The 27694-nt window shown below is 46.9% G+C and overlaps 1 protein-coding gene across 1 annotated transcript; it reads left to right on the forward strand.

Moving 5' to 3' along the window:
• Positions 1-981: 981 nt before the first annotated feature.
• Positions 982-26141, forward strand: ACER2 (alkaline ceramidase 2). The gene is made up of 6 exons (XM_079789999.1): positions 982-1206; positions 10268-10382; positions 11125-11266; positions 17176-17313; positions 19735-19872; positions 22177-26141. The coding sequence occupies exons 1-6, from the start codon at positions 1099-1101 to the stop codon at positions 22361-22363; spliced, it is 828 nt and encodes a 275-aa protein (XP_079646125.1). The 5' UTR covers positions 982-1098; the 3' UTR covers positions 22364-26141.
• The last annotated feature ends 1553 nt before the right edge of the window (positions 26142-27694 follow it).

A 27694-nucleotide genomic window follows, 5' to 3' on the forward strand; every position in this document is an offset into this window, starting at 1 on the left:
AGACAGAGAGAGAGAGAGAGAGAGAGAGAGAGAGAGAGAGAGAGAGAGAGAGAGAGAGAGAGGTGTTGAGATTGGCTTTCTCCAGGAATTGCTGAGACCAGATTAGCTTTGATTTAGAAACTACAGAATAAGTTACAGCTGCAAAGCCAAGTCCTTATGAGCAGGCCTGAGGTCATCCTGACTTTGATTTCTAGCTCTGCCCCTTTCTATCTGGAAAGGCATTGCCATAGGATCCCGCTGGGAGCACCAAATGAGCGACACCTGGAAGCTCTTCCAACAGCGCCTGGCACATAGTGAGTGTCATCGTGTCTTGTACCTTGGGTGTCCTGGAGATGCCATACCTGCCCCACTACATCCTTGGAGGGTTGGGATGGCTGAAGGTTGACCCCCAGGTCTAATGTTAGACTAGATTAAAGCCTAACCCCGAGTCCAGGGGACCGAGGGCAGGAACATATTCGAAACTGCATCAGTGCTCCATCCGGGAGTGGGCGGCAGAGGGCCCTGCAGGCTGCCCCTCCAGCCCACCGCACCAAGCCAGGCCTTACCTGCTTCGGAAGGACCCAGGCCCTTTCTCAGGTGTGAGCGCGGGGGCCCACGCGCTGAGCAGGGAAATGGGCACAAACTTCCCAAGACTCCATAGGGGTCGGGACACTCCACTCCTGAGGGCGGGCCTGGCGCTCTTTGCACAATTGGGGCTGGGGGTGGGGTGGAGTCTGAGGCGGGAGGTGGGCGCGGGCAGGACCGTCGAGGCCTCTGACAAACCTGCGGGGAGTGAGAACGCCTGGAAGCTTCGGAGGCCGGGCTCCGCCTCCTACACCCGCTCCCAGCACAGCCCGCCCCGGAGTGGGCGTGGCCGGCTCGCTGCCCGGGGGCGCCCGCAGGGGGCGGGGCCGGGCGGGGGCGGGGTCTGCGAGCGAGGCCCGGCCCACAGGCGGAGCGGAGCGGAGCGCGGGGAGGCCGGCCCGGGGCGCCACATCCGGCGGCCGCCCGTTGTGCATAAAACCGCCGCTGTCGCCGCCGCCGCCGCTGTCGGCGTTCGCAGCCGCTCTGGCTTCCTCTGGGCCGCGGGAGCGGCTGCTCCGATGCTCCGGGGCGGCCATGAGCGCCCCGCACTGGTGGGATCAGCTGCGGGCTGGCAGTTCGGAGGTGGACTGGTGCGAGGACAACTACACCATCGTGCCTGCCATCGCCGAGTTCTACAACACGGTGCGGGGCGCGGGCGCGGGGGCGCCGGGGGCTCGCGGGAGGGGCTGTCCCCGGCGCCGCGGCGCCTGGAACCTGGACGTGGCCGCGCGTGGCTCTGGGGCGTTCTCTCTGCGGGGCCGGAGTCCGCCGACGCCCCCTCCCCGCCCGCTCCCTCCAGGTCTCCCTCGGCCCCTCTCTCTCCTGCCCCCACCGCGGCGGCTGGGCTCGGCTTCCTCCTCGTGTCATTCCTGCGGACTCTGTTGTGTCGTGCGGTCCCCTCCCGTCCTGGAGCCAGTGCTCCGTGTCAGCCCGTCTCCGAGGGCGGCCGGCTGCGGGCGGGGAACCTGCCGGGACAGCTCCCGTCCGCCGCTGGGATCTCCGGGGCGTGACGCACTTGGGTCGCATTGTGCGTTTGGGCTCCGAACACCTGCCCGAGGAGTCCCCGGAACCGGGCGGCACGCCGGCAGGTCTCGGGAGCGGGGCCCGCGCCGATCATGCCCACTGGCCCCAACCCGCGTATGCATCGATAGTAGGTCGAGTTACTTTGGGCCGAAACCAAGTTCATTACGACGAGTTCTTATTTCCTTGCCTTACTTAGCACCCAGTCCTACGCCAGCTCCCATTCAGCTCCCCCAGGCCTGTGCACTCTCTAGTTCTGAAGTCCGGGGAGGGAAAGGGAGACTTGGCAGTGATTGTGCACATGATTTCTGGACTTGCCTAGGTCTCTAGCTGCGGCACCTTCCCCCCTGCAGAACCCTGTGTGCGCTTAGTCTTTGCGGGAGGAAAAGCTTTGCACGTGGGAGGGAAAGACTTCTTCCTTTCGCTGTGCCCCAGGCTCAGGATTCTGGCACCAGATGCAAGACTTTGCGTGGTCATTTGAGTGGTTTATCTTTTCGCTGCTCCAACGGGGAAAACAGGAACTCCTGGTTTAAGGTTCATTGAGAAGCTGAGGTGGTTCTTTAGAATTTTCACCGGAGATTTGCTGGAGAGAACGTTGGCATCGGCCAGGTGCTTGTTGCCTGGAGGGATCGCTGCTGAGCTGGTCCCTGCCCTCCTAGTTGGTCCCTGCCCTCCTACTCACTGATGAGCAAACCGAGCTCTTGAGAAGGGAGCTGTCATGCTCTCATTTCTGGCGAGTCGGGGCCACAATTCAGAAGTCTGCGCCATGGGTCCTCTTATTGCTGAAGCGCACGGCTGCGGCTGCCCTCTCCGCAAACACTCCTGCTGCTTTTATATGGCCAGGGTAGTTCCTCCAGAACACCTCGTCTTCTGCTGTTGGTGGGTACAGGTAGTGGAGGAGGCCACACCTCACCTACCGGACAACCTTTTCCAGCGCACGCTATCAGTGCAGGTGGGCGCCCACACCTCTGTGGAGCAGGGCTGGGTACTTGCAACACCAGTGACTCAGGTGCTCCATTGGAAAGTGGGGACTGCTACTAGGGATTTCACAAGAGTTAAAGAAGAAATGACAGCTTGGGGACAGGTTCTCCTACGCTCTGCAAAGTCATTATCGGTGGAATCTGAGGCCAGCAGAAAGTCAGGCCTGGTTATTTGGCCAAAAAGGGTATAGCTGCACGGAGCCTGCCTTGAAAAGCCCCGGATTGCTGGTTAAAGGGGAGGATTTGTTTGGTCCTCACTTTTAATCTGGTTCCATTGGAGCAGTTATGTGGTGAGTGCCAAAATCTTTTTTAGAAATCAACTGTTGCCCTGACCGGTTTGGCTCAGTGGATAGAGCATCGGCCTGCGGACTCAAGGGTCCCAGGTTTGATTCCGGTCAAGGGTGGCATGTACCTTGGTTTTGGGCACATCCCCAGTAAGGGGTGTGCAGAAAGCAGCCGATTGATGTTTCTCTCTCATCGATGTTTCTGACTTTCTCCCTCTCCCTTCCTCTCTGTAAAAAAAAAGAAAAAGAAAAGAAAAACCAACTGTTGATCTTTAGCTGCAGCATCGTGGCTGATTAGCCCAGCTGGTCTGCCTGACAAACCTTATTCTCTGAAATACTTATAAGCCACAAAATTTGCTTCAGCAATGCCCAGAGCCTAAGGTCTCAGAGAAGTGGTTGGTCACCAAACTTTGTTGGTCCAAAGAGTTTAGCAAAAACCATAGCTTCTCTGTTCCCGTGCCCTGGTTATCGGCGGTGCTTATACGTCACTGGACAAACCTCTTACTCCTGTGCTGAGGAAGGCAGTGAGCCTTTACTTGGAGATTAACATCTGATTAAATCCTCATAGTAAGGCAGCAGGTGTAGTTATCAGTTAACAAGAAAATAATAATTATTACTCATTTGGAGGAGAAGTTTAAGGAATTGAAGATGTAAAGTCAGAAGCCCGGGAGAGGGATCCAGAAGCTTCTTAATAAGTTTGGGGTAGCACATCGCCACCACAACTCCAGTTACGCTGGTTTCCATGAATTGTTTGCTGTGTTGCTGAAGCTCTGCTGGGCCACCCTAGGAAGTGGGTGCTATTTTCTATGCCCATTTTATAAAGGAGGAAACTGGGGCCTAGATCGAGTATGCAACTTGCTGAGGTCCAAGAAAATGGCAGAGCCCGGCTGGTGTGGCTCAGTGGTTGAGTGTTGACCTATGAACCAGGAGGTCATGGTTTGATTCCTGGTCAGGGCACATGCCTGGGATGTGGGCTCGATTCCCACTGGGGCGAGTGCAGGAGGCAGCTGATCAATGATTCTCTCTCATCATTGATGTTTCTCTCTCCCTTACTCTCTGAAATCAATAAAAATACACTTTAAAAAAAATATATGTATTTTATTGATTTTTTACAGAGAGGAAGGAAGAGGGATAGAGAGCTAGAAACATCGATGAGAGAGAAACATCGACCAGCTGCCTCCTGCGCACCCCTACCGGGGATGTGGCCGCAACCAAGGTACATGCCCTTGACCGGAATCGAACCTGGGACCTTTCAGTCCGCAGACCGACGCTCTATCCACTGAGCCAAACCGGTTTTGGCAATAAAAATATACTTTAAAAAAATGGCAGAACTAGAGTTAGAATTTGGTCCACCTGACTCTGCTAAGGTACAACTTGTGAAGATACAAGTGCCATTGTAGCACCTTAGATTTATTTATGTGGCATAATACATCTATTTGTTATTCAGTTGTTCTTTAACTTAAACTCCTGTCTTGGGACCATTTGATCTATGATGCTTGATATGAAAAGTTTGTTTCAAGTAGTTTATTGTTTTGGTTGTTGTTTATTATAACAGTAATACATGATATGGTAAAAAATTCAGAGTATTCATGTTATAAAATGAAAAATACCCTTTCTTCTGTATAATTGTTGTTGTTAATCCTCACCCGAGGATATTTTTTCCATTGGTTTTTAGACAGAGTGGAAGGGAGGGAGGAAGGGTCAGAGAGAAAGAGAGACACATTGATTGGTTGCCTCCCACACATGCCCTGACCAGGGCCAGGGATTGAACCTGCAACCCAGGTACTTGCCCTTGACCAGGAATCGAACCTGTGACCCTTTGGTGCATGGGCCAATGCTCTAACCACTGAGAAACACTGGCCAGAGCTCTTCTGTATCTTTTCAGACTTTTTCTAGGCATATAAAAAGCACTTGTAGCCCTCGCTGGTTTGGCTCAGTGTATAGAGCATCAGCCAGTGGACTCAAGGGTCCTGGGTTCGATTCCCGTCAAGGGCACATGCCTGGGTTGTGGGCTCCGTCCTCAGTAGGGGGTGTGCAGGAGGCAACCAATCAATGATTCCTTCTCATCATAGATGTTTCTATCTCTTCCTCTCCCTTCCTCTCTGAAATTAATAAAAATACATTTTAAAAAGCACTTGTATTATTTGTGTAAGTCTGTGAAATATGTATGTATATTGCATACACAACCCAATCTAAGTTTTTTTCAACCCAATTGAGGTACTACTACACAAACTCTTCTGCACCTTGGTTTTTTCACTTGGTATGTCTTGGAGATAGTCCTATATTGGCTCTTATTTTTCTTTTTACAATGTCTACACAGTATATCATTTAATGGATTAGCCATAATTTATTTAACCAGTTAATTCCTTATTGATGGACTTTTAAGGCAGTTTCTGTTTGTTTTATTGGTTTCTGAACAGTGATGCACTGACTATCCTCAGACATGCATCTGGATATATTTTTGCAAGGGCTAATCCTAGGTCGGGAAGTGCTGTGTCAAAGGGAATATTCACTTTAAAGGCGGATAATTATTGCTAATCTTTTTTTATTTTCAATTACAGTTGACATACATTATTATATTAGTTTGAGGTGTACACACCCCAGTTATTAGCCATTTATAACTTACTAAGTGATCATCCTGATAAATCAAATCTGACACCATACATTAGAATATTACTAGAACATTATTAAATATTAGATATTGCCTATGCTGTATTTTACATCCCCATGACTATTCTGTAACAACCCATTTGAACTTCTTAATCTCTTCACCTTTTTTCACCCACTCCTCCATCCCCCAAACCCCCTCCCATCTTGCCCCAAATCTTATCCTTTTCTTCAGCCAAACACAAATATCTTCTCTAAGAACACAGTCTTTTGCTTGAGCACATTGTGTACTATTTCTTCTATATACAAGTTTTATTAAATTCAGTTTCTTTTTAAAAGAATGTATTTTTATTGATTTCAGAAAGGGAGGGAAAGGGAGAGAGAGATAGAAACATCAATGATGAGAGAGAATCATTGATTGGCGCCTCCTGCACGTCCCCCACTGGGGATCAAGCCTGCAACCCAAGCATGTGCCCTGACTGGGAATTGAACCACGACCTCCTGGTTCATAGGTCAACACTCAACCTTTGAGTCGCACCAGCCAGGTGAATTCAGTGGTGTGTTTTTTTTTAATGTTTAGGTTTTAAGGCCCCAGCTACACTGAAGAGGAAGACTCCAGACCTAGCTGCTTTGGAGAAGTGGGGAGGGTGCCTTTTAACCACTGGACTTAGCCTTTGGGGACTCTGTTGCTGGGCAGTGATTCAGTGGGACAGAAGGAAATCAACTGGTGCTGAAAAAAGTCTTGAAGCAAAACATATGCATAAAATTAACCCATGATCTGTTACCTACCCCAATCAGATAAGGAAAGTTATAGTCCTCTTTATATGGAAAAGCCCACATCCCATTATCTGCAGGACATAATTATCCATCCATCCATCCATCCATCAGAGTGACCAACTTGTCCTGGTTTGCCAAGGACAAAAGTGGACTTTCTTGATTTTAAAAGTGAAAGTTCCATGTCCTGAAAACCCTCCTTAGTCCCAGGCAAACCAGGACAGTTGGTCATCTCAGAGGCTGGAGGTGAGCCATGGGATGGATGGTTAGGAATATGCATACAATGAAGACACACAGGGAATTTTCTTATTCAGGGTGTTGACCCTTATCTGCTTATGAACTTGTTGAGAAAAACTCAGAGCCTCTTGCTTTGTCAGTATTTACCCTCTGCTGGGGAAGTGCCCATTCACATGCATCAGGGTGAGATTGCAGTGTGTTCATGAGATTACTTTGGTGCAAATGTTATGTGGGAATTCATAGAATGAGGAATTTTCTAAGGAAATAATACATTTAAAATTTTTTGCTTTCCTTTCAATTAAAACAATCTGTTCTGCAGGCATTAAATAATCCAATTCTCCAAAGGATAATCCAACAATAGGCTTTAAAAAATACCTCTTGTCTGAACTATTCTTCAACTTCAGTGACCCCATATGATTTTGAGAGGAAGTTTCATTTCTCAGTAGATATGGAGCCATTGAATCTGTCTTTTAACCACAACTCATTTGCTTTTCCGTATTTCTTTGGGAGTTCCTTCCTCTTTTTGTCTTGGGGAGCGTCTCCTTCTAATTTGATCTTTTCCTTTTCATAGACTGACTTGTTTAAAAGGTCTGGTGGAGGCCAGCAGATGTTGATAGATGGGCTGTGTAGAAGTTAATAATGTGATTTCATATTATTTGGGTGTATCTGTTAAAATGGTGCTTATAAACTGAAATCTCTAATATGTGCATAAAAAAAAGTGTTTTGAAGTATAATTTTACTGCAGCTATAATAAACAACTCATGCTTTCGTGAGTAATGTGTAAATACATTTAAAAGTGATTCGTGTGTACCTTGTTAGTGGTAATATAAATTGACAGAGCCATTTGGGGCAGCTTGGCAGCAGTTAGCTGCACTTGGCTGATGCAAGGGAGACTGAGAGGACTTGAGGCAATAAAGATATATTGCGGATAAAAAACAAATGTGTTATATTTTCCAACATTGTAGGTGGGGCTGTAAATTGGTGTCTTTCCACTGGGGAATGGCTAAAAAACCCACAGAAAACCAAAAAACTCCTGCCAACTGCAGCACTTTTCGCAAGTGAGGAGATAAATCTATATGAACTAAGATGAAAAGATTTATAAGGCATGTTGTTAAATGAGAAGAGAAAGTTGCAGCCTTGACTGGTGTGGCTCAGTTAGTTGAGCTGTTGTTCCAAGCACCAAAAGGTCGCCAGTTTGATCCCCATCAGAGTAGACCACCTAGAAAAAGGTACCCCATTCTCCAGAATGATGCAGCCCGCTAGGGATTTCAGCCTGGGATTTTAACCAAAGGCAGCAGTCCTGCTCCCATCCCGTCCCCGACAAAGGATCTTACCTGTCTTTCCTTGTATTATTTCTCTCCCGCTCTGTCTTTCTCCTCTTGCTGAAAATGGTGTCACTCCTGATCTCTCTTGTTCACAAAAGGTGATGGGGGCCTATGTTGGCCACTGATGGTGCCAACCCTTACCTGTACTGCGCCTCAAGTTCTGGGGGTTGCTGATGCATTTTGTATAGTTGTGCACCAATGTGATTTTGTAAGTCTGGAAAAAGCCTTCTACCTTTTCTGGCCCCTTCAGTTCAGTTCAGGCACTCACCCTCATAGTTCGTGTTTTAAAAGCCACCATGCCCTTGGCTTTTCAGACTTCATCTGCCCCCTTCCATCTCCGAAAGCACTCTCCTTTAGTCTTTTTGTGTGTACCCCTCCCACCCCATTCCCATTGGGGTTGCTCATTTAGACTTAGCTGTTGTCTTCACCTTCTGCACACTTCCTCTGTGTACATAGTCCTATATGAGGAGCCCCTCACTCCACACTTAGAGATGAAATTTAAAAAGCTGAATATTCCTACCACTTCATACCTTCTAGGATGGCCTTCATAAGGCAAAACAACCCCCAGAAAATAAGTGTTGGTAAGGATATGGAAACATTAGGACCCTTGGACATTGCTTGTAGGAATATTAGATGGTTTAGTCACTGTTGAAAAGAGTTCGGTGGTTTCTCAGTAAGTTAAACGTAAAATTACCTTATTGTCACTGGAAAGGGGCCGGGCTGAGATGGGTCTGCCCCAGCACAGTTACTCTGTCCAGTACGGTGGTCCCTGGCCACATGTGGCTACTGAGCACGGGAAGTATGGCTGGTCCTAAAGGAGAGGTGTGGTCAGGGTGGAATTCACACTAGGCTTCACAGCCTGGATCTGAACGAAGAGAATGGAAAATATCTTACTAATGATACTTAAATAGTGATTACATGTTGAAATGATAATATTTTAATATTACATTAGATAGAATATATTTTTAAAAAAGCCAAACGCTGCCCAGACAGCATAGCTCAGCAGTTGAGCATAGACCCAGGAAACAAGAGGTCACTGGTGCGGTTCCCGGTCAGGGGTTATGGGCTCAGTCCCCAGTAGGGGGCGTGCAGGAGGGAGCCGATCAATGATTCTCTCTCATTGATGTTTCTTGCTCTCCCTCTCCCTTCCTCTCTGAAATCAATAAAAAAAATATATATATATATATTTTTAAAAAAAGCCAAATGCCTTCCGGAGAGATAACAGAGAGGCTCAAATCCACACTGAAGTCTGAAAGATAAAATGGTATATCATTTTTTTGCCCAGCCGGCATGGCTCAGTGGTTGAACCAGGAGGTCACAATTCAGTTCCCGGTCAGGGCACATGCCTGGGTTTCACACTCAATCCCCATAGGGCAGTGGTTCTCAACCTTTCTAATGCCGCGACCCTTTAATACAGTTCCTCATGTTGTGGTGACCCCCAACCATAAAATTATTTTCGTTGCTACTTCATAACTGTAATTTTGCTACTATTAATGAATCGTAATGTAAATATCTGTGTTTTCCGATGGTCTTAGGCTCTACAGCAGCGGTTCTCAACCTGTGGGTCGCGACAGGTTGAGAACCGCTAGCAGGGTCGCCTAAGACCATCGGAAAACACAGATATTTACATTACGATTCATTAACAGTAGCAAAATTACAGTTATGAAGTAGCAACGAAAATAGTTTTATGGTTGGGGGTCACCACAACATGAGGAACTGTATTAAAGGGTCGCGGCATTAGAAAGGTTGAGAACCACTGCCATAGGGGTGTGCAGAAGGCAGCTGATCAATAATTCTCTCTCATCATTGATGTTTCTATCTCTCCCTCTCCCTTCCACTCTGAAATCAATAAAAATATATTTAAAAAATAAATAGATAAAATGGTATCATTTTAAAGCTGGGAAAGAACCTACGAATTTGATCTTCACCTGAAAGTAGGTTTTAGAGTGAGAAAGCGACAAGGGGGGCAGGGGAATCTAGGGAGAATCCTGCCTCCTGTGGGCCTGGGAGGAACGGCTGGCCTTGCGGGCAGAAAGTTACTGGGGCTCCAACTTGTCTAGTCCGCCTCACCTTTATTAAACTTTACTTTTACCATTATTTAGTACAGATCTCATGGTAAAAAAAAAAATGTATGTGCAAGTAAATTACAATGCTGCTTAGTTCGTCTGAGCGGGAAAAGAACAAGTCCCGGATTCTTTGAATCCAGGGGGAGCCTTGAGCAGCTTTCAGATGGCAGTGTTGTTATTGCTGCTGCTCTGACCAAAGCGGCGGGAAGGAGCCCGCCACATGCTTATTCAAGGAGTTTTACGTTTTCCTGGTTGTGGATCTGCAGGAAGAAAAGTATAAGTGCTTAGGCAAGATGCATGGCCACATTGATCTCGGTTTGCAAAGGACGTGCTTGGAACAAGTTGCTTTGTGTTTTTTTTTCCCCCCCTTTTACTTAATATTTATCTTTTCATTTTACATTTCCCCCCAGATCAGCAACGTCTTGTTTTTCATTTTACCTCCCATCTGCATGTGCTTGTTCCGCCAGTACGCAACGTGCTTCAACAGTGGCATCTACTTAATATGGACTCTTTTAGTTGTAGTGGGTAAGTGGACCCGTTTGGGAGCATGGGCTGAAAGGGAGGAAATGGAATTCCAACACTTCCTGTCTCCTGTGAACATTATGTTTTATAAACCAAAGTCACTCTGACGTCTTAGCGCACTTTTATGTTGCTTGTTTGAGGCCAAAAGCACTCTTCTGAATATGGGCTTGATAACAAGGTTGGCTGTAATTATCACTTAATTGTATTTGAGAGTTCATTTATGTCACTGCTATTGGTGTTATGCCAATGCAATTTCTGAGAACTTCTGAAGAAAGTCATGTGGAACAATTGAACTCTGATGAGACTGTGGTTTCTAATGGACTAACGGTAAAAAAAAATAAAAAAATTCTAGTTGTTTGATCCTTCATTGTTCTGGGAAATACTTGGGTAATTTCCATTCCTTCCACAGGCAGATTGGGAACTCTTAGTAGGGAGAGAATGTTGACTTCTTTTTACTGCCTGTTCCCATGAAGGCTAGTGGATGAAGAGAGACCGTGCTCAACCGTGGAATCATTCAAGTTCTGAAGTGCTGATATTTAGGCCTTCCTTGAAATCCTCTTTCTAGACTTGAAGTCTGCGTGCCTAGGTGGTGTGAGTTTCTTCCTTTGGTTTCTGTTTTCAAAGAGAGCGAGCGATCTGGCGATTGCGACAGTGGTTGGTGAAAGGACTCTCCTTAAGCAGTGTATTGAATTTGTGAGTCTTTTCTTCTTCGGTGACACTTTTTATTGGTTGTAATTGATTCTAGGAATTGGATCCGTCTACTTCCATGCAACTCTGAGTTTCCTGGGTCAGATGCTCGATGAACTTGCAATCCTTTGGGTTCTGATGTGTGCTCTGGCCATGTGGTTCCCTAGAAGGTATCTGCCAAAGATCTTCCGGAATGACAGGTAAGCTTGTGCTAGACACCTGCTAGGTGCAATACCCAATATAATGTAATATACAAGAAAAATAGCACACGATGAAGCCCAGCCTGCTGACGAGCTCATCATACACCTGTTTAATACCCCCTGATTGTTTAGAGTCTGACAGTATAAATGAACTGACAGATAACAGAGAGGATTCTATATGCTTGGAGAAGAATTTCTATAACATTAGGGACAGAAAGTCAAATATCTCTCTTATTTGATGTGAGAAAAAGTGGAAAGATTGGCAGTGGGGGAGAAATTTCTCAATGGCAGTTCAAAGACCCTTGATTTCCTGTTAGACTATTTCCTTTAGTCCAACCTACTCCACCATTTTATAAATTTACAGTAGAATCCACTAAGGAATTGGTTCTTGGAGCCATAATTACTGTAGTTGTCCAAGTACAGTGTTTTTGCTTCTGATGAGACACACACACACACACACACACACACACACACACACACCTCCAAAGTGGAAACCCAGAATTTGAGGAAAGGATGCATTTTAATATCCGTTGTGTTGTGCTTATATGCTTGAGTATTCATCCAGTAAATACTTTTTGAATACTTACTCTTTACTTTGCATTTTTCTAGGCTTCTAGGCACTGGGATGTAGCAGTAAATTAAACAACAAAACCTCTGCCCTGGATGAGCTTACACTGAGGTTGGGGAGATTGTGAATCAACAAACATACATACTATTAGGGAGAGAGAAGGCTATGATGGAAATGAAGCTGGTTAAGGGGTCATAGTAACTTTGAGTTTGGTCAGGGATGCCTTCCTGAGGAGCTGTATAAGGGTGTTAATATCTGAGGGAACAGAAGAGAGTCATCCTCATAAAGATAAATGTTCCCAGAACATATTACCCACATGTTTGTCAAGGTATCTATGGATAAATAGTCTAAAAGATAGGGATTCAGTTAAGCTGGTACAAGGACAGGAGCTATGCAGCTATTAACTGCTGTGTATGGACTGAGATGGAGGCGTGTCCATGAAATATAATGGCTGCAAAAACACATTGTAGAACTGTGTGTGCAATATTCTAATTTTAGAATGAATGAAATAGCCTCTTGTTGAGTATATGTCTTTGTACGTGCACAAAAATGCCTGGGAGGATGAGGACAGCCACCAAAACTCTTAGGAATTGGGGTGGGGAGAGAGCTTTCATTTTTACCTTTTTAAAAAAATATGTATTTTTATTGATTTCAGAGAGGAAGGGAGAGGGAGAGGGAGATAGAAACATCAATGATGAGGCAGACAGAATTGGCTGCCTCCTGCAAGCCCCTCACTGGGGATCAAGCCCACAACCCAGGCATGTGCCCTGGACTGGAATCGAACTTAGGACCTTTCAGTCTGCAGGCTGATGCTCTCTCCACTGAGCCAAACTGGCTAGGGCTCATTTTTACCTTTAATCTAGAGTTTTCCTTTTTACAAAGAGCACATGTTAATTTTTAATATGAAAATGTATTTTTAAATGAGGTAGGGAGAAAACACTTTAAATGGATTAGCTGTAGAATCTTCATCCTGGGTAGCAGGAATTGAATTAAATAGTGTTATCTCTGAGTATAATCAAGTAGAAAGAGGTCTCCTCAAGAAGGTTACTTATCAAAAAGTGAGAGAGGGAGGTGAGGAAGGAGAGAGGGAGCGGGAGGGTGAGGGAGAGGAAGAGAGACAGAGAAAGAGAGAGAGAGACCAGCTGTTTACCAGTCGAAGTGAAAAGGTGTTCCCCATCTTAGATGGAATAATGAAATCCGGTCTCCATGTGGCTGAGGCCTTGTCCTCAGTGGAGGAAAAGCACATTAAACCACACAGGTTGGTTTAGCTGCCTCTGGTTTCCAGTCTTGCCCCGTCTCCTTGTTCAGCTTCAGGACCACGACTGAGGGTGGTCAGAAAGCCTCGTGAGCGGGAGGGGTGAGGGGCGGGACGGAGGCAGTGGCACCAGGCAGGGTCATGAGGTGAATTTGCAGGCGGACTTTCTGACTCTGCCTGACACGCACACCATTTCCTCTTGGCTTTTCCTGTTGTCTCCGAAGGTGCCCACCAGCCCCTCCGTCCTTCCCTGAGCCTGGCGGGTGTCAGGTTGAGAGCTCCGGTACTGTTTTGCTCTTGGATCTCATCTTTCAAGTCCTGGGATCTGAGTGAGAAGTGGAAGACATGGGAACAGGGTTTTATTTATTTGTTTGTGGCACTCTGGAGGCCTGGGTTGAAATTCCAAGTGACATGTTTTAATGTATTCATAAGAGAGAACCTCTTTCTTTGAAGGTGTGAGATAATGTTGTTATGAGCAGGAGACGAGAAAATGGGGCAATGGCTGTAGTAATTCACGCTTACCACCTTTAATAATGAAAACATAGCATGAGGCAGGGAAGTCTGTGACCCATGGGCCATTTCTCTGCGGAAGCTGTGACCCCTCTCCTCAGTTTGAGCAGAGTCCTTTGGCGGCACTGACCACCATGTATGTATATATCCCTGGCCTTGGAGAGTACCTGGGTTTGAATCCTAGCTTCCCGGTTTATGAACTGTATACACTCTAACTTTCTATTTCCTCATCTATAAAATTAGGTAGTTCTAGCGTTTTTGCGAGATGACTGCAGCACTTCTTAGGTACTAATAACAGGTGAGCGCTCAATCAGAGTTAGCTCTCTTGACTGCCCCTGGCACGGAGAGATTGCTGAGATTGCTGCTGGCATCTCTGAGATATGCATACAAATGGAAGGAGAGAATGGGCATTGAGGGTTTTAATGAGCAAAGAAAGAAAAGGTGCCTGTTCAGGAAGTCGCTCACTCTAAGTAAGGATGTCGATTCCACTTGTCTGTCTTCAGTTTCCAGCGATGGGGAGAGCGAGGAGAGCAAACCCCTCCGTTGGCTTCAGGGCCCCGGACAGGTGGCCGCTCCACAGGAAGTGGCAGGCCAGACACACACTCCACTATAGATGGTTATTAATAATTTTTAGACATTTTTGTTTTGAGGGAAAAAAAACAAGAACAAAGAAGTATTATAGACTATTTATATCCATTTCTAAAATAATTTATCCTGCTGTGATTTTGAAGGGTTTGCCTCTACAAAGTCTAGGGACAGACCTCACTTTAGTATAATGCAGTTCATTCTTTGACTCCTGAATAGCAAGGGTGCAGGCTGGGGTCTGCGTGTCCTGCCCTCACGCTGACTAGATGACTTGGGGTCCCATCTCCGACTCTCTGGCCTTATCAGTTCCTCACTTACAAAATGGCAGGGTGGGCCTTCCAAGACCAAATGTTGTAGTCCTGTGACTGTCAGGGGCTGGTCCTAAATAGGTTGTTTGAACCCTACAGGGTAGTTTAAAGCAGTGGATCTTAACCAGGGACATTTCTGCCTCTTAAGGGGCATCTGGGAAGTTTATAGTGGTCACAATGATGGGATGTTTTCTCATCCATAAATTGCATTTTACTTCAGAGGAGTAAAAGGGCCATTACAAATATTTGATTTTAAAAAATGGGCAGAGGGTCTGACAGAGTGAAAACTGCTGCTTTAAATGGTAGCTAATGATAATAGTAATAGCTTTGTTATAATCATAATGTGATGGTGGTGCCGGGTGGCTAGATTTTGGTTTGGGGAGCACCAGAAGAAGGGGTGCTAAGAGTTCCCTGACCTGTGTTCAGCTGGAACCCACAACGGGCTAGACAGTTGACAACAGGACCAGCGCCGGCAGTAGTCATCATCGCTCTGAAAAGCCCGTGGGGCCCCTGGCTCCTGGCTATTGCGAGCTCTCTTGTACCGAGGGCCTCCGGTCACTCCGGGTCGGCTGGGCTGCTGTGATTTCTGTTGCCTTCTGCTGGTTGCAACATCATGCTTTCACAGGATGTCCTAGATGGCTAAGCGGCCTTCCCAAAGCACATTCCTCCACGCCCACCGGACTGACGTGGGAGGTGTCTGCCCTCCTTCAGAAAGCATGTTGTGTCAAGCTTGCTGCCTTTGAACTCTGGCAGTACCATCTAGAGTCTTCGGTGATTGCAACACCAGCTCAGTCAGATTTTCCCTGGGAGTGTGCTGTTATTAACAACAATAATATTTTAAAGAGCATTTATTCTCAAGCGATGGCAGTGATTGTGGATTTTATGAGCAGACACCATGTACCAGGCACTGTATGGAGTGCTGCAATGCTTGCAGAAACACCCTTAGGCAGGTGTCTCCACTTGCCTATGGGAAACCGGAAGCCTGGGGAGAGTCCCGTGATTTGTCAGAGATCCCACAGCCACTGAGTGAGGAGGCCGAGTGTGAGCACACACGGGTCGCACTGGAACACCCGTGCTGAGAGCCCCTGTGGCTCTCTCGAGCCTGTGTCTGAATCCTAAACCATTGGCTACAGGGAGCTGATACCACGTGGAAGTTTTAACTATGTGTTTCCCCAGTCTAAAAAGGCCCAAAGCCGTGGCGTGTGTCACAACACCTCAACCCAGGGAGAGAGTAGTTGTGGGTCCCCAAGGGTTATGCACACGTTGGGGATGGGAGAGCAGGCAGCCTTTTACCCAGTAGCTGAAGGATGCCAGCCAAGGTCAGGAGAAAAACACGATTCTCCCGGGGATTTGCTGCCTGGATCCTTTCCCAGACATATTTTCTTCCTCTGGTCGAAGTTCAGGGCTACAATTCCTGTTCATTCCGCTCAGAAAGTTGGCAGCTTGATCAATGATTTCCTGCTCCTTGAAGATAAATAGTTTTCCTCTAAGAGATAAATTTGTATTTTTAAGGTTTCAATGAACTTTGATTTTTTATGATGGAATTTCATTTAAATTAGTTTCCTAACTGTGACCTGTTCCAGGGCTCTTGGCCAAAATAAACTGTGCTCATACCAGAAACTTCAGGAATATCACGAGCTCTTACATTTCAGTCATAGATGAGGCCTTAGAGACAATCTAGTTCAGACTTTTCATTTTCTCGATAAGGAAGTGGAGTCCCGAGGAGAGAGGAAGGAGCGTGGTCAGGATCACGTCGCCGATTCTGGCTCTTTCTACTGAAAGCACCTCCACTCAAGAGCGAAAGGAGGCTATCAGTTATTTTTCTAAGATTTGTCGTGTCAAAAAGTTGTCAAGACAAAATGCCAATGCATCCTAGACTGGGTTGTCAGTAAGTATAGACATTATTACAATGTTTTAAAGACTTCTACTTTTGTGTGCTAGACACAGGAGGTTTTTTCTTTTTGCAAACACACACACACACAATTGATATTTAGAGAGAGGAGAGGAGAGTGAAACATTGATTGGCTGCCCCCTGCACGCCCCCTAACTGGGGATTGAGCCCGACACCTGGGCATGTGCCCTGACCGGGAAACCAACTGGCAACTTTTGCGTGCATGGACGACACCTAACCAACTGAGCCACACTGGCCAGAGTGACGTTTTCCTTTTAAACCAGGAAGCTTACAGAACGGGGGTTCATAAACTCTGCTCTGTGGGCCAAATTGGTCCACTGCCTGTCCTTGCAAATCAAGTTCTGTTGGTGCACAGCTCTGCCCGTTCACGCCCTTACTATCCACAGTGGCAGAGTGAAGTAATTGTGTGACCCGCAAAACCTAAAATATTCACTGTCTGACCCTTTCCAAAAACGTTTACCAAATCCTGCTGTAAAACATGTGAAAAGAATAAGAAAACAAGTACCCATATCTCACCCTTAGGGACTGAGGTTGATTCTAATTTTGCCGTTCTCGTGGCTAAGTATTTAGAAAATGTCTGGTTATTCCCGGAGGATAAGTTCCTCGAAGTGAATTCCTGAGCCCGTGAGTGTGAATGGTTCTTAGGCTCTGGGTACTTGGTGCTCAAGTTCTTCTCAGCTTCCACTCCCACCAGCAGTGCCTACACTTTGTCCACCTTTGACAGACAAGACCTCCTTGGCTAATGGATTGGGTTTGCTTTCACCGATCCAGGGGCCGGTTCAAGGCGGTGGTCTGCGTCCTGTCTGCAGTTACAACGTGCCTGGCATTTGTCAAGCCCGCCATCAACAACATCTCTCTGATGACGCTGGGGATTCCTTGCACTGCGCTGCTCATCGCAGAGCTCAAGAGGTGGGTGCCGTCCTCCCTGCCCTTCGCTGTCCCTGTGACAGGGACACACCAGCTCCTGTTCCTTCACTCCCCCCAGTGTGGAGGGGGAGTTGGACTTTTCGTTAGTTCCTGACTGTTGTTTGAAAGCAGGTTCGATCTCATTTTCTGTAAGAGGGAGCAGCTGTTTTGTGGGTGCAGTCGATCCTAGGGGTCCAAAGCTAGCTTAGCGGAAACATCTCCAGGACCTAGTGTGCCCCTAGACCGAGGGGCCTAGAGTGCGTGAACTCTATAGAAAGGAGAATAGGTTTGTTCATATGACAAGAATAAGGGGAAGAGTCCTAAAGAGGCAGTTGCAGTCACACACAGAGGGAAAAAGAAATGAATTTCTGTGTACAAGGTAACATTGACTCCTGGTGTAATACTGGCGACGGCTAACTTTCTCTTAGAGCTGGTTTCTTATTTACAAGCTACCAGGAAAGCCTTTGAACTTGGGTAAGCATTTTCCTTTGGGAAGCTGTATACTCGGTGTTCATGTTGATAGGGGGAAACATTTTAGCTGAGCTCTTTGTGTACACGACTGTCTTCTTCCAGCCCCTGTGCTCTTAGAAAACGCTGCTGCTTTGTGCGCCCACTTTTAGAAACGCATGACTCTCTCACTGCTGTGGACAGGGGTGTCCTGGCGGAAGTCTTCTCTCTGTCCCCCCTGGTGAACGTCGCTCTGTGGAATGTGTCAGTCGGCTCTCTCAGTCTTTGTTTTGGGAGGAGACGTACATTTCTACCCTTTGCTCCGCCTCTGGGGGTTGTGTTGATTGTCAGCAATACCTGGCAGGGTCATAGGTGGCTGAAGAGGTAGGTAAGCCTGCCAGCTGGCCATGGAGGGACGCTGTCGGTCTTGTCTCATTGGCTTCTTTGAGGAGCCTTAAGGACCAGGGAATTAAGATACCTATTTCAGAACACTAACAGATCTTTTTTTAAAATATATTTTTATTGACTTCAGAGAGGAAAGGAGAGGGAGAGAGAGATAGAAACATCAATGATGAGAGAGAATCATTGATTGGCTGCCTCCTGCATGCCCCCTACTGGAGATCGAGCCCGCAACCCGAGCATGTGCCCTTGACCAGAATCGAACCCGGGACCCCTCTGTCCACAGGCCGATGCTCTATCCACTGAGCCAAACCAGCTAGGGCCACTAACAGATCTTGAAACTCTTTGAAAAACACACACAGTTAAATAGCTGATAAAGACATCCGAAATGGATTTGTAATAGTCACTTTTTCTCTTTCTCATTAGCCTCAATCCTATAGCTTGTTTCTAGTCTTTTCATATTTTCATTGTCCTTTCTGAGCCTTCTCTCAGACCAGGAGGAAATAACATTTATTATGACTTGGGGTCATGATCTGACATTTGCTGAAATTTGGGTAGTGTTGTCACATTACCGAGTGACTCAGCTACATCTAAAATATTGTAAAATAGACTCTTTTTTTTCTGATCGTAGGAGTGAGTTGATTGTTAAGGAAAACTTTGAGAATGCAACAGGGTCAAGAAGAGAAGCAACAGTAGACTTCTGCTCAGATTTTCCTATTCTAAACTTGGGTCCTGCTTTTGCACTTAACCTCACATTGGCACTTTGATTCAAGCCCTGAAAAGTGGGGCTGTACCCAGTGGAGGTCAGGTTTGGATAAGCCCCAAGTGCAGATAAGCCCGGTGTGCGGCATCTGGCAGGGTCTGCCCTTCGCCAACTGCGGAAGGGACAGTGCGGGCTGCCCTGGACCCCGACTCTGCAGTGCTTCCCTCCCAGCATCCCAGGGGCCCGCCCCGCCCGCCCCAGGGGACTCGCCATGTGACATTCCACCTCTTTCTTGCCACTCAGCACACACACTGCGTCTCCAGCTCTCTGTGCTGGGCTGTTCCGTAAGCCAAACTTCCTGGCGTCAATTAAATTGAGTGTATACGGCTAGTACCAGACCAATTGCCTATATATTTGTTGATATTTGCTTCTGTCAGTTTTCATTTTACCTTTAAAAATGGCAAGGCTAGAAGCCTGTTTATTTTGCCTTTTAGAGTGCAAAATAAATTGTCTCTATAGTTGACTTGAGCTTCTGCAATGGAATGACTTACTTTCCTGAGAGGGCTGGAGAAGAACAGGTTTCGGTTGGGGGAAAGGTTAGGAGTTCATTATGGACATGTTAAATGTGGATCTGAGACATCGGTGGACGTGTCTAGAAGGCAGCTGGGTTTGGAGTCTGGAGTCAGGGAGGGGCCTGGGTGAGAGGTGTGGCTCTGACCCATCTGTGCACATACGGATCCTAACCACGGCTGGCGGAGTGACGGTATGTGGGGTAGGAATTCCAGTGCCACGGGGCTGGGGAGATGTGAGGAAGCAGACCAGCGGCCAGGGAGGTGGGCGGAAACCAGGACTGATGGCATCTGGGTCCCGTGCAGGTGTGACAACGTGCGTGTGTTTAAGCTGGGCCTCTTCTCCGGCCTCTGGTGGACCCTGGCCCTCTTCTGCTGGATCAGTGACCGAGCCTTCTGTGAGCTGCTGTCGTCCTTCCACTTCCCCTACCTGCACTGCGTGTGGTAAGCCCTGCACTCTCCTTAGGCTCCGTTCTCCTTCCAGGTGCCCAGGTGTGCCCAGGGAACAGGGGAGCCCAAGTGCCCCTCCCCTCAGACACTGTCAGACTTTTCAGAAGCAACAGAAACTACTGTCCAAAGCAGAATGGGCTCCAGGAAGCTGGCTCAGCCAGAACAAAAAGACCTAATTGTTTATGCTTCAAGTCTGGGTCTCTGACCTCTAGCTCCATTATTAAAGCATAATGGAGCCTGAAAGCCGAAGCTGTCACTTGAGCTCTGGCTAGATCGCTCGGGTGGGGGAGGTGGGGAAGGCTTGGGACAAACGTGGGGACCAGTCCAGGGACGTCCAACCGGGAACCACAGTGAGGTAAATATGACCTTTTTCAAGGTGCCGTGCATTTTGGTCAACCCAAGTTCCCTTTCGGGTTTGAATGACCAGGTGAATGCTTGGGCCTCACAGGTCATCTAGGGACAGTCTCACCCATTCATTTTACAGGTGGAGACAGAGGCCCAGAGAAGTGAAGTGAATTGTTCACGACACCAGCTGGTTATATAAAACCAGCCGAGGTGTTCGATAAGAGGGACTTGGAGCACCTATACCTGGGATGCTCCGGAGACACTGTTGGGTAAACATTGAAGCAGGTTGCAAAGTGTGCAGCATCCTTCTCTCAGAAGCTGAGGAGGACGCTGAGTGGCTTCCTAGGAACCACTTCCGCTCCAGACCCAGTCATCTTCCCCTCGCTGTCCTCCAGGACTTGTAATGCGAGCAACAACGGGGACCAAGGAAAACGTGTAGGATGTCCCTTGCAAATTGAGAGCCTCCAGGAGGGAATTCCATTGGTAACGAGTTGGAAAAACTGTGTTAGATCTGATTCAGATGAAGCTTGGCTTCTCTCAGGAGATGCCTCAAAACCACATGGTTGGGAAGAATTCGCTTACATTTCCTTGAACATGTGACCTTGTATATATATATCCACCTTGAGACCCAATCTGCTCCCAGGTTAAGGCTTGGGGACTCCCATTATTGTATGTTAACTCTAATTGAAAAAACAATTTTAAAAAAAGGCCTGGGGATTTCAGAACTCTTTGCAAAAGGCGAAATAAAATAGAACAGCTCAAATTGGGATTCCAGCCTTAGCATCCATTGCCCGATATTTCTTAGGTTCAACCTTGACTCACACTCGTGAGTTTATAAACACTTTACATGTTTGTTGAGTTATAATCGACAGATAATAGAACACGCAGATGAATACTTACCTGGCAGGGAGATTCTGTGATCACAGAGGGGGTTTTCCCAGGGCGAGGCTTATCCATGGCGCTCGGTGTGCTGACCCTGTGATTTCCCCAAATGTGGGAAATCGGCTGCATGATACGTGGTAGTGGGGGACTGCCTTCCTGCTCTCCCCTAAAAACCAAATAAAGTGCACAGATGTAAGTGCATGCTTTGATGAGTTTCGGTAAGTACATACACCTGTGTAAATATGACCTCATTCAAGATATAGTACATTTTTGTTGACCCAAGCAAGTTCCCTGGGCACACTAACAATGTAAGTAAAATTCGAAGATTATGCTGTAATAACTTTGGTTTAAATTTTAATTTGTTTCTAAATTTGGTGTACTTTCTGCTTTGTTTGTCAAAATGGACCATCTTTTTGTCCCAGTTATAAAATGGCTTGCTTTTTAATAGCAAGTTTAAACAATATGGAGGAATATAGAAAGAGAGAAGCTCTCATAATTCCATCTACCAAAGAGAGAACCGTTGTTAAAGGCCTGAGGTATATCCTTCTTGAATATATGTATGTCTCCATTATGCTTTTAAAAAACAAAAGTAGCATCATTCTATACATGATGCAAACTGGTCCTTTTTTCTTCCTCACACCACATACTAGGTCATGGACAGCTTTCCTTACCAAGGCCTGTCTGTTATCTTCATTTACTTTGTGTGTGTCTGATCAGTCTTCACAGTGTGCTTTATAGGTCCACCCTCTTAGCCCCGTTGTAAACCCTGGGGCTCAGTCTTCTGGGTGGGACCCCAAAGACATTTGCATGGTGGTTCCTGTTACCAAGCTGGAATATCAGAACATTCTAAAACAGGCCGTTTGCTCCAGATTTATCATTCTCCTGCTCACCGGGGATTGCTGGCCTCCTTCTCCCCTTGCTAATTAGAAGAGGCCCCGAAGGTCATTGCGCCAGGAAGGGTGGGTCAGGCCAGAAGGGGGCGGGGGTGGGGGTGGGGTGGGAGGCACCCTGCAGCAGGCAGCGCAGCCTCTGCCAGGGCAGGCCTCACCTCCCATCCTGTCTCCCTTCCAGGCACATCCTCATCTGCCTGGCCGCCTACCTGGGCTGTGTGTGCTTTGCCTACTTCGATGCCGCGTCCGAGATCCCTGAGCAAGGCCCGGTCATCAGGTTCTGGCCCAGCGAGAAGTGGGCCTTCATCGGTGTCCCCTACGTGTCCCTCCTGTGCGCCCGCAAGAAATCCTCAGTCAAGACCACGTGACGGAGGGCGGGCTTTTCTGCCTCAGGCTTTTGCCAGCAAAGACCCCTGGGGGGTCTCAGAGTTGGGGGTGGGGTCTATTTTCTTAAAAAATGCTGTTCCCTTGGGCTCTTCCTGGTGTGTGTGGACCCCAGGACTCCACTGCTCCCAGAGATGGGAAGTAGGGGGCTGAGGACTGGCTGCGTCCCTGAGCCAGTGGGGGACTCAGTGCCTCCTTCCTGCGGGTCTGCGGGCTCCAGACCCGGCCGTTCCTGCTGACAGTCAGATCCTGCCACAGACTACGCCCTCCACCGCACTCCACCTGTCTGATGGAGGACGCCAGGTTTCCATATGGGAAAACCACACACACACACACACACACACACACACACACACACACACACACGGCTGTGGCTAGGGAAGCTAGCTTTCTGCTTGCAGCGCCCAAACACCCGGGTTTCACGTGTTTGTGGATCCTTTCACTTCTACCTCTGCTGAGAGATGGAGACCTGACAGGTGAGGGTAAAGCTAAGGAGAAAACCCCTCTATGCCAAAACGACTCTCCATTTGAAACCATTCTTGAAGATGACAAAGTGTTTAAATATTGACACTGTTGTCCCCCACCCCAGCCCAGTAGCCTCAGACACACAGAGGAGTCGCTGGGTCCCTCCCCAGACCCCTCCTCACTGCCTGACCTCTAACATCACCAAAGGGCTGTGACAACCGTGAGGGTGGGGGTCCGGGCTCAGAACTGGGAGCAACCACGAAGTTTTGGAAATGTGTTCTCATTGGATGCCTCCTGAATGCTGCCTGGTCGTTACCTCAAGAACATCCCCCATCCTTTCTCTGACTTTTGCTGTGGCGATGATCTCCACGCTCTCACTGTGAGGGGCTTCTTGTAGATTCTCTGAGCATTGGGTCCGTAGCCTCCAGTGTTGGCAGTAACCACGCATCGGCTGCTTGGGCGAAGCTGTTGCCTCCGAGTTTTTCTCACCTAAAGTGACACTGGCTACAACTAAGTCTCCTCTTCACTGGGATGGATGGGAGACTGCACACCCCGCTGAAGGTGTGAGGGAGGGATTCGCGACCTCAGGGATACTCATGCTCACTCAGGAGCTTCCTGCTTTGCAACCTTCCCCTGTGAGAGGGCAGGGCAGGCTGTCCTTGTGTGGCCAGGAATCTCGCCACTGTCCCAAGCACCTCCGAGTGGGGCAGCAGCAGTGTGGGGCCTGCTGGAATTTGCACAGGATCTTAGGCAAAACCCCATGAAAGAACAGAATTTAGAGTTTAAAAATGAATGACTTTATCTTCTGTGGTTTTCAAATTATTTTAGCAGCAGAACCCTGTTTGCAGTAAGAAATCTTTATGGAACCCCAATGTGTGAAATGGGTTTTATTAGTTTAAATTTACTTTAAGGTTAAACTTACAGCAGTTCTTTAATCTATCAGGCAGTGAAAAGGCAAATTAACAATTTGGTGGTTTTCAAGGTAGGAAAATTTGGTATTGAATGAGTGTACATATTGCTATATTGTAGTGTAAAAATATACTCTAAAAACTATTTGAATTAAATATTTCAGGAACCTCTAACCCACCTCTATGCGGCCTAGGTGGTTCATGAAACAGAATTGGAAAACTGCTAAGTCCTTTGGGTTTCAAGTCTAGAATTTCTAAAGGGAATGTCAGACTGTCCTCTCTGCAGGTTGGCTTAGCAGGCAGATCCTGGTTCTGCACAATAAAAATGCCCCCAAGTGAGGGCGTTGGCGTGTTCTAAGCCCACCTGTCTTAGCGTGGAAGCGTGCATCAGGAGAAGCAGAGAGAGGAGGGTAGGACGTGTTTGTGCGTGTGTGTCTGGAGGGTTCCTTGGTGAGGGGAGCATTGTCAAGGATGGGCCATTTACCCTCATCAGATGCAGGGCTGGTTCCCTGGGGAACACTACCTTCAGCTCCCAAGGCTTTGACCTTCTGGAAGTTTCCGGGTGTCCTTTGGAAATAGGGATAAGCGGTGACTGCTGGAAGTAAGAAAGTGCCTCTAGTGTCAGGAGGAATGTTTCTGATATGAAAACAATGCCCTGCTAGGGATTGGTTTTAATGCAATGAGGGCTGAGAAAGAAGTGGGGAGTGGGTGTATTGAGGAGGGCAAAACATAACTCGTTTGAACAGCAATCACTATAGCTTGCCAGCGTGGGATGGAAAATCAAGAGAGTATTTAAGTTAGGTTGATGGTATCATTCATATTTATAGTTACATACATATTTATAATGCCTTGATAGCACTACTTGCTCTTTAAAGAAAATTGGGATACTACAAAATAGTTGAAGAAGTAATCTATTTCTATAGCTCAAGGACAACCATTAATATTTTGGTATATTTCCTTCTAGTCTTTTTTTTCCCCCTACTACAGTTGTATGTAGATGTCTTTTAGAGCTGATGGTTTGTCCTGTAGTTTGAATGGAATGTAAGTGTGAGTTGGGTATTTTGCACGAAGAGCAGGCTTTGATATGCACTTGTGTTGGTGCGACCCTGGAAAGCTCATCACTGGATTCTGAGCCTGACTACTGAGTCTTCCCTGCTGATGGAGCCAGGTGTGGGATCATGGACTGGATTCTGCTTCTAGATATGCTTCTGCTCTTGGACAAGTAATAGGAAATAGTATTAAAATGTGGCTCCAAGGTTTTGATGTTTGCCAGTTTAAAGTGAAGGGCTTATTTCATTAATGAATGTGCAATCGAGAATCTTTCTCTCCACCCCCCTGCCAAGGAGGGAAGTGGAGATTTCACACTTGGGAGTTAGGTCATGGCAGTTGCTCAGCATGGCTATCAGATTTCTGTTCTGGGTAGAATTTGCCCCAAATCGGTATCCAGAAGGAATGGATTTTGCATATTAAAAAGTGTTACCATGTTATTAAGTCAATGATTCTTATTGAATACTGTTTGATTGATTATTGATTTTTAGGAAAAGAAATATTTATCCCCTTGATGAGTATATTATTATAAAACAAACACTTCAGTGAACATATTTAAGGTGCGTGGGAGCAGATATCTGAATCTCTTTGGTCACATGCTACATTTTTGGGGAACTCTGTGCCTGTCCCTCTGAAGAGTGCCTAAGCTTGAGGGCCATCAAACACAGGCTTTGTAAAACACCATCACCTGTTCTGTTTATTGGGTTTCTCAGGTGTGTAAAGCATCTCACCAGTCCATCATGCTTATACGAGCCAGTGCCGTGTTGGCGGCCCCGGACTGGATTGGAGCCCGCCCTGGCTCTCCCTCCCTCGGGCTGACACGGGACCGCTGTGAGGGACAGGTGAGGGCTGAAGCTGGCCTAGCCCGAGGCCCGACCAGAGCTCCTTTCTCCAAATGGACTTAGAACCTTTCATAGCCAGCTCTTTGCCTGGGTGCTGCCATTCTAGCTGGCCAAAGAGAAGTCTCGGGCCAGGTTGGGATTCCCCATGGATTTTATAACATCATTCTCCTATGGACTTTTTTTTTTTCTTGAATGGCCCCTACTATAAGGGACTAATTGTTTGAATTGTATCTTTATATGTTAAGCCAGATTTAAGAGTATTTTATAACCACGGTTTGTAATTAGAACAAATACAGTATTTTCAGATATATTCCTTCTATAGTTTATACTTTATGCAGGGTGTGCCGTGTGAGGTGTGTGCCCACTGGCTGTGGTGGCATGCCACCTCCGTTGCTTTGGGAGAAATGGAAGGAAGGCCTTTTGTAATGGAGCTCCTGCACTTTATGCTCCTTCTGTGAACTCTGACAGCTCTGTTTCATAATAAAGCTGTGATGGCATTTTCTGTGAGTAAATATGTATGTTTGTAGTTATTTCCACAATGACTTGGAAATGCTGTGTAAAAAATGCATTAAATGGATTTATAGCAAAGCACATTTGCCCAAATTCATTCATTAAAAAAAATACTTATTTTTATAGATTTCTGAGAGGAAGGGAGAGAGAGAAAGATAGAAATATCAATGAAAGAGAATCATTGATCGGCTGCCTCCTGCATGCCTCCTACTGGGGATTGAGCCTGCAACCCGGGCATGTGCCCTGACCAGGATTGCACTGTGATGGCCTGGTTCATAGGTCAGTACTCAACCACGGAGTCAGAATTGCCAGGCCCAAATTCATTTGTTAATTTGGATTATCATTGTTAGGAAACATACTTAAAATATTAGTGTAATGGTTAGTTTCTGCTCCGAGCTATGAAATCAATACATCTAGACATTTCCAATATAAACTACCTAAAAGCAGATTACTTTGATTAAAAGTTCTATAATTATGTCAGGTGGATGTAAAATCTCAAATACAGGAAATAACTCATCTGTGCTGGATTTCATCCAATCACTGGGAGGAAGATCATATGACATTTCAAAATAGTAAATGACTGTAGCAGGAAAATTCCTTATCAACCTATTTTTCTTAAAATTTTTGTGTTTTCAATGAAATCATTCAAAGGCCATCGTGTTTTAACGGGTGATATGACCACTGGAGAGGAACAACTGGACTAGCACGACCAGTACATTACAGCGGATCTGTTTTCCTGGCGGGCGAGGGGGCCAGGCGCCTCAGACAGCCCTGTGGAAAGGGCATCTTCTCCCTAGGAAAAGGCCCATGCATGTCAGATGTCCCTAGAAGCAACCCAGGTTTACACACAAACCACCCTCCTGCACCACAGGACACTGAGCCAGGATTCCAGTCCTCCTGCTGAAATGGTCTGCACAGCTCAGCTTTCTGACCGCCCTCTCAGACCAGCGCTCCCACACTCCTTCCCTTGTAAGACTTTATATTATGAAGGGCCAATGGGGGGGGGGGGGGGGGGCGGGGGCAGGGAGACAAACACGGGCCCTGAACTTACATCCTAAGTGTCCTCAACAAACTGGGAACTTCCATTTTCCGCACAGCCTGTCATGGTTTATAGTTCCAGACCCACCTTCAGATGGTATCTGGGCCTGGCATAGCATCTGTGTACTTTTGCATGGCTGAAATTTTCCATAATAAACATTTTTTCCGAAGAGTGGCATTTGGGTTTTCATTCTCCGCTCTCTCTGGAGCCGGGCTCGGCCTCACCAGCTTAAGGAGTTATCTTGTCTCAAGTGGGCACTTGCATCTCTGACCACCTCCAGGCCTGGCGACACCCAGCTTATCTGGGAAATATCAACCTCACGTGTGGTTTTTTGTTTGTTCATTTTTGTTTTCTCATTAAAATAAGACTTTGATTTAAGCTGCTTTTGTAATTGAGAGATCATAAACCTGTTTTTAAAATGGAACAAATAACCATAAAGTCAGTCAGTAGCGTTTATTTTTGTATTAGTACTGCTGAAGGGACAGTGGCTGAAGGTAAGCCAGG

The sequence above is a fragment of the Cnephaeus nilssonii genome, assembly GCF_951640355.1.
Source record: "Cnephaeus nilssonii genome assembly, chromosome: 14".
Classification (NCBI taxonomy): Eukaryota; Metazoa; Chordata; class Mammalia; order Chiroptera; family Vespertilionidae; genus Cnephaeus; species Cnephaeus nilssonii.

Bases quoted from the DNA above. Each gene is read 5' to 3' on its own strand.
- ACER2 (XM_079789999.1), top strand. From the start codon at position 1,099: ATGAGCGCCCCGCACTGGTGGGATCAGCTGCGGGCTGGCAGTTCGGAG. The intron at 10,383-11,124 runs GTAAGTGGACCC...AATTGATTCTAG, and splicing joins GACTCTTTTAGTTGTAGTGG to GAATTGGATCCGTCTACTTC. The intron at 17,314-19,734 runs GTGGGTGCCGTC...GGTCCCGTGCAG, and splicing joins CTCATCGCAGAGCTCAAGAG to GTGTGACAACGTGCGTGTGT.